This window comes from Thunnus albacares, chromosome 18, assembly GCF_914725855.1.
Source record: "Thunnus albacares chromosome 18, fThuAlb1.1, whole genome shotgun sequence".
Taxonomy (NCBI): Eukaryota; Metazoa; Chordata; class Actinopteri; order Scombriformes; family Scombridae; genus Thunnus; species Thunnus albacares.
The window spans coordinates 16,191,057-16,197,648 of NC_058123.1; the positions used below are offsets into that span (position 1 = coordinate 16,191,057).

Genomic DNA, 6,592 nt, shown 5'->3' on the forward strand with positions numbered 1-6,592 from the left:
GTGAGTACAAGATGTACTGCGGAGTTGTACACACGTTCCGTGCACTTCGTCACGGAGCGGCCCTCTGAAAGCGTCTGCTGTGTGTGTCACCAGGTGCTGTGACAAGCGGCTTTGGAAGCACATCAATCTGAACCGTTGCAAGTCCATCACACCTCTCATGCTGAGCGGCATCATCCGGAGACAGCCAGTAGCTCTGGACCTCAGCTGGACCAACATCTCCAAGAAACAACTCAGCTGGCTCATCAACAGGCTGCCAGGTAAATTAATTCAACTGTAATCTGAATTTTTTTTTAGAAAACTTGATAAAAAAGATAAGGTGCGTTTTTGGAGGGAAGTGAGAGTATTCTTGTTGACAATGTTGTTTATTTGTGCGTGACTTATATGTCACAAAACAGGAGCCAAGAGAGCGACAAAAACCATAAGATGCACTGTTGAATGAAGGGAGGGTCTGGTGGTCATTTTGAAATTTAGTTTATCTCACTGTACAGTTATTCTAATGATAATTTTGGTTGAAAGAATAAACTATTATAAAAAATAAAAGGAATGAACTTCAAGGAAAATTACAGTTTCCTGCTCGGTGGATTATTTTCAAATGTTCAGCCATCATTCTTAGTGGTTATGAAAACATTTTACTTGATATGGGGACACGGTGACTCACCTTGACTTGACCGTATAAAGGTATCCATTAGTGCTTGCAGTAATTTACCATATTAACCATATGTTTAAAGGGAGACATTAAAGTTATAGTCTAAACTTTAAAGCAACTATAATCAATATTTATGAGCGGTGTTGCTTGTAGTGATGAACTTACAGAGAATTATCAAGGACTCTGCAGCTCCTCTCGGCTTTATGGAGCTTTACAGTTAGTTTCATTTCATTGTTAAGCTGTCCAGCTGCAACTTTACTGTTTTGGTTCACTCTCACCACTTTCATAATGTCATCTTCAGCCTGCAGCTCTATAAAATCCACTGTACGTTACCTGCATAGCACCAAAAGACGAACAGACACAGTTAGCGACCAGCTGGTGAACATAGTGGAGCATTTAGCAGCTAAAGAGCCAAATATTTACCTCAGGAGTTGGTAGAGACCAAAAACAGAAATAAAGGAGAGTTAATGTTGGACTTACATTCATCAGTGTTGTGCTTACAGTTTGTTTTTGTTGCCCCCAAGTGGCCAAAAAAATCAGTAATTGCAGGTTTAAGTAAATGTCTTTTTGCAGAGTTTTCAGTAAACATATTTGCTTTGGTGAAAACAGCAAAACTGCACCTACTGTTGGAGGTTAAATTACTGTTTCAGGTATTAATAAAAATGTGTTTATGTAGCATGTGTAGTTTATAAGATGTTAGATTTTGTCTTTTTGGAACACTTTGAATATGAGCCAAGTGTTTGAGTAACATGCTCCCATATGGCTCCCCCCAGATGGATAATTGTATCCCCGGGGCTCCTGAATTTAGATGGTTTAGACGCTTTTTTTTGTTAGTTATAAATGTCTTTGCTGCATCGTTCGGTTAATTAGATAAGAATACTTACTGCATCTGTGTTGCTTTATTTTGTGACCTCAGACTAACTAAAACTTTGTAGATGTAAAAACTATAAAAATGGGGCATATTTCTTCAACAGAGACTGAATGTGAGATAAATTTTGCATGTCATGTCGCTGCTTGTGGCCAACAGATTTTATAGCATTTACAGAATAATACGATAAATCTGTGTATTGTAGATAGTCTAAATATGAGGTACTATATGTTCTTGCTGTCCCTGCAGGTTTGCGTGTGCTGCTGTTGTCAGGATGCTCCTGGGTGGCAGTCTCTGCTCTTTGCACCTCCAGCTGTCCTCTTTTGCGAACTCTGGATGTTCAGTGGGTTGAGGGACTGAAAGATGCTCAGATGAGGGACCTGCTGTCGCCTCCTACAGATAACAGGCCAGGTACCAGCCTTCCATCCTCTAGCTCTGCCTTAACAGTCTGAGGCATCAGTGGTTAAATCAGTGACCATGACCACGGAGTAAAAGGAAATCAATGAGAGAGTTACTTTCAGTTTGCTGTGATACTTCACCTGAATTGAAACACGTCTGAAGTGTCTGGATTGTTCCACAGTGGTAAGATATAGACTCTGATGTGTCAAGTCATCAGTGATACTCTATGTTTTTCTTGTTGTCAACAAATCCCATGAACAGACCAAAACTTGGCTCCAAGCCCATAACCCATTGATTCCTGCTGAAGACGTAAATATTTAAAAATGGGTCACGAATACAGAGTTTCATTAAAAAAAAAAAAAAAAAAAAGTCCTAAGTCATTTCTAAAACAGCTGGGCACTGCAGTTTTCTGCAAACATTACACAGACTGGAGTGAATAATGTATTTGTCGGGGGCTATTTTCAGCTGCAGGTTAATACACATTACAATCCAGTGAGTATTTACAGCAGCAGGATGATGTATGTGGGATTGACTAAAAAATAAACCTCGGTAACTGTGTCAATGGTAAGTTACAAGCTTTGGCTTCACAGTAGAGCTGCAGGGATTAGTCGAGTAATTGATTGAAAGGAAAATAAACTGTCAGTGATTTTTCAAGCGTAAAAAAAACACTGAAAACCTTCTGGTTCCAGCCCTTCAAGTGTGCAGGATTTTTGCTTTTCTCTGTTTTGTATTATTGTAAATTGAATATCTTTGGGTTTGGACTGCTCGTTCAACAAAACAAGATATTTGAAGACGTTATCTCGGGCTCTGGGAATTTAATGGGTAGTTTTTCCATTACTTTTTTCCATTTTATAGGCTAGACGATTCATCCAAATGAATCAATAATGAAAATAATCATTAGTTGCAGCCCTATTACACAGACAATACTTGTAAGAAGGATCAATTACTTGTTGGTTTTAGTCTTCTCATGGGATTTGTTGACCGTAAAGAAATACAGAATATCACCAGACTTAATCCCTTAATTGTGTATACAGTGAAATGAGGCGTCTGGCTTTTTTGCTCCGTGCTAATTCATTAGGCCAGACACTCTAACTAGATTGATGACATACAGTAAATATCCCTTTCTTTATCTCCTCTGTAGGTCAGTTAGACAACAGGAGTAAGCTGCGTAACGTAGAGGACCTGCGTCTGGCAGGTTTGGACATCACAGACACATCTCTGCGGCTCATCATCCGCTACATGCCGTTGTTGTCCAAACTGGACCTCAGCTACTGCAACCACGTCACTGACCAGTCCGTCAACATCCTTACTGCTGCAGGGACGACTACCAGAGACTCCCTCACTGACATCAACCTGTCAGGTAGGAACATTTCTTTGTTGGCCGTTAATCTTCCTGCGTTCTACTTGCTCCCTCTCATGGCTGATTTCTGAATTTGATACAATCTGATACATTTAATGAATTGTGATCTCTGTCCACAGTGAATTATTTACTCCCAATGAATTTATGGATCAATAATCTGAAGAAATAAATAAAATATTTGCCTCAAGGAAAAGGATCACACCAGTGTTTTTGCATATATTAGTCACCTTTTGCAAGAGTTATATCATTGTCATATGTTAAAACAGTTTCTAGCAATGAGTGATTTGAAACCTGAAACCAAAATTTATCTGGAAGGAAACTAATCTAAACAACTTTGATGTGAGAAAGTAGGTTCATGTAGGTGAAATTGTATTATCCTGTTAGTATTAATCAGTTAAAACATGTAAAACTATACATATGGTTCTTTCCTACTGTTGTATCAGAAGTATAAAATTACAAAAACTTTGATTTTACCATTTTTTTTTTCAAAGTGCACAAGTGTCTAAAGTAATCAGATCCTAGACTTGATGTCTTTCTGGAATGCCATTAAATGTTAAAAGCAGTGAATGAAAGAGCTTTTATGAAAACAGCTTAAAGGTAAATACATGTTGGCAGTCTTCACATATATCCCAAAATGCCGCTCAACATAATAAGGCCTTTCGATTTCACGTCCCAGAATATCCTAAAGGGTTGATTAATCCATGTTTGTCATAGCTCATGTCACTACAGGTGACCTGCTGCACATCATCTGTTCTTCTTCTTCTTATCCAATTTCTCCCCTGCAGTCTGCAACAGGGTCACAGACCAGTCGCTGACCTATTTCAAACGCTGCGGAAGCATATGTCACATCGACCTGCGCTACTGCAAACAGGTGACCAAGGAGGGATGCGACCAGTTCGTTGCAGAAATGTCTGTCAGTGTGCAGTTTGAACTGATAGAGGAGAAACTGCTGCAGAAGATCAGCTAGGAAGAAAAAACATGGGAGGACTGTGTGACATTCACAAGTGGTAAAACTACTGTCCACACGGAGGCAGCAGATGACTGCATGCTTGTGGAGAGCGGCGCCGTGTTTCATAAACATCTGCGGACCAATGAACAGACACAAGGGCAGTGTGTGTTTCCGTAAAAGGTGATGTAAAGGGAAGCTGCGCTGCTAAGCCAGAATGTAAAAATGGAAAATGGACATTGTCTCGTGAAGGCAATATTGCAAAAATGTCTTTTTGTTGTTGCTGTTGTTTTTCTGAAATCTTTGCACCTGTTTATAAGTTATTTATTTCTTTATATTGACTGTTTATGTATTGTACCATGATTATCTTTCGGTGTTCATAGACTATTTTTTGTTCCAATGCAAGCTTTATTGCATTATAGAGTAATATTTTTGTATCAGAAAGTGTTTCATACATTTATGTGCAGCATTGAATGCACCAGTGTACAGTATCATACTATTGAAATTGATAATAAATCAGCATTAATGTTAAGCTCTTTATTCTCAAGAGGCAAAGGTCTAATGATTTGTTGCCAACTGTAGGATGGTAGCTTGTGTTTGTGTGGGTGTTTTTTATGTTTTATTATATGTGTCAGTGCTCTGTTTCTGATCGGACAAAGGTACTGTACATTTTGTTTTCCTTTAGACTACATACAATGTTGCTATGTCCCTTTGGGCGAGATATTAGATATCTCAAGTTATTTGCACTGATACAGCTAAAATGAATACATGAATGTATTCACACATACACTATACAGTGTACAGTGTATAAAGCATATTTTTTCATCACTAAAATGTTCCGGACTAACAGCTTCTGCAGTGGTTACTGGGTTATATTAAGACATACCTGCATACAAAAGGTGTCTGTCAGTCTCCATCACTTTTTAGTAGTATCTGTGCTTTGTGAAAGGAAGCGTTTTAGCTCTGCATGCAGCAAAAAAATCTGTTTACACCACAGTCAATAGATTTAGTAACTGTTAAACAATATAATCATTTGTTCACTCCTGTCATTAGCTGAACTCCACATGTAGTAAATTTAAAAAAAAAAAAAAAAAAGAATCATGCAAGAGATAAAGAATCAACAAAGTCCAGGGTAAAATGTTCTTTAGATAAGAAAGTTTTCTTTCTCCAAAGAGGTTGAATGAAACAAATGATTTCTCAACATTTTTTTTCATGTGTGGCCCTTTTTTCTAAAACTCTCATGACCCCAGAAATTAGAAAAGAATGTTTTTATATCATGGTGAATTATTTTATTGCTACATTTTATTCATTTTTTTTCTATTTTGAACTAAAACACATCAAGCCAATATCAGTAAATCAGTCCAGTAAATCTGTGTCCATTTCCAGACTTTGGGTCCCGACCACAAGTTTGAGAAACCTTAAGGTCAAATACACAGTGTTTTCTTTTATACAGTATAAAAGAAAAAGGCTCATAGGCCTTATACTATATTTCCATGTCATTTACCCTGTGCCATTTGAAGAATCAGCAGAAAACATCTTTCCTGAAAGATTTGTGATTCGTAAAAACTGGATTTTGTTTATTTTTTACTCTTCAGAGATTCCATTGAACTAAACACTTATGAACACTGGTTGTTTTCTTTAAAATTGTTTCTGAAAAGTTAAATTTTTATGACTTCTGAGTTAAAACTCTTGAAGATAAAGGACATTGCAATCTAAGGCATTAGTAACTGACGTTTTCTTAAGTATTGTTCTTACAACCGTTAAGGCATTCAGAAATTGCAAATTTTGCTATTGGTAATTGTCTAAAAAAAACTGACTCGACAGTTAAATGGTTTGATAGGTTTGCATTTTTCTTGATTTTTAAAAACAAAACTTTTTTAAAAGTCTTTAAAAATCTTTAAAAGGTTTATTGTTGATACAATTCAGTGGAGGGTTTACATTTTATTTGTTTGTTTTTATTAAATGACCATGTCTCCATGAAATATTTTAGTACATGACTGTAAATGTTCTATCTGTACATAATGTACATGTAAAGCCTCTAGGAAAAGTTAAGTCAACCTTTGAGATATTAAATTCATTTTAAATACTGAGCTGTGTGTGAGAGTTTGATCCTTTGGCGTTTTTATACAAAGAGTTTGATATGTAAATAAGAAACATGATTATACAGTAGGGTCATACTGGAATATTGTTGTTAGATTTGATTTAATTTATGAGTGAAAATAAAGCACATTTCAGTCGCTGTGTTGGCTAAAACTAAATCTAATCATCAATTACAAAAAGGAAGAGCAGGGTTTTACTTTCTGGTTTGTAGTACTGCATTTTATTGAATCTAATAAATCATTTTCTCTTGTTTTACCAAAATAAAAAGGTTCA

The 6,592-nt window shown here is 36.7% G+C and overlaps 1 protein-coding gene across 3 annotated transcripts in view; it reads left to right on the top strand.

Annotated features, from left to right (window-relative positions):
* The window catches only part of LOC122968621 (lysine-specific demethylase 2B), a 24,965-nt gene extending 19,640 nt beyond the window's left edge, over positions 1-5,325 (top strand). For all 3 annotated transcript variants that reach the window (XM_044333985.1, XM_044333986.1, XM_044333987.1), the window contains exons 18-21: positions 94-257; positions 1,764-1,925; positions 3,055-3,273; positions 4,059-5,325. In XM_044333985.1, coding sequence (XP_044189920.1) covers positions 94-257; positions 1,764-1,925; positions 3,055-3,273; positions 4,059-4,240 — 727 coding nt within the window. In that variant the 3' untranslated portion in view covers positions 4,241-5,325. The remainder of the gene's footprint in view (positions 1-93; positions 258-1,763; positions 1,926-3,054; positions 3,274-4,058) is intronic.
* Positions 5,326-6,592: the final 1,267 nt, after the last annotated feature.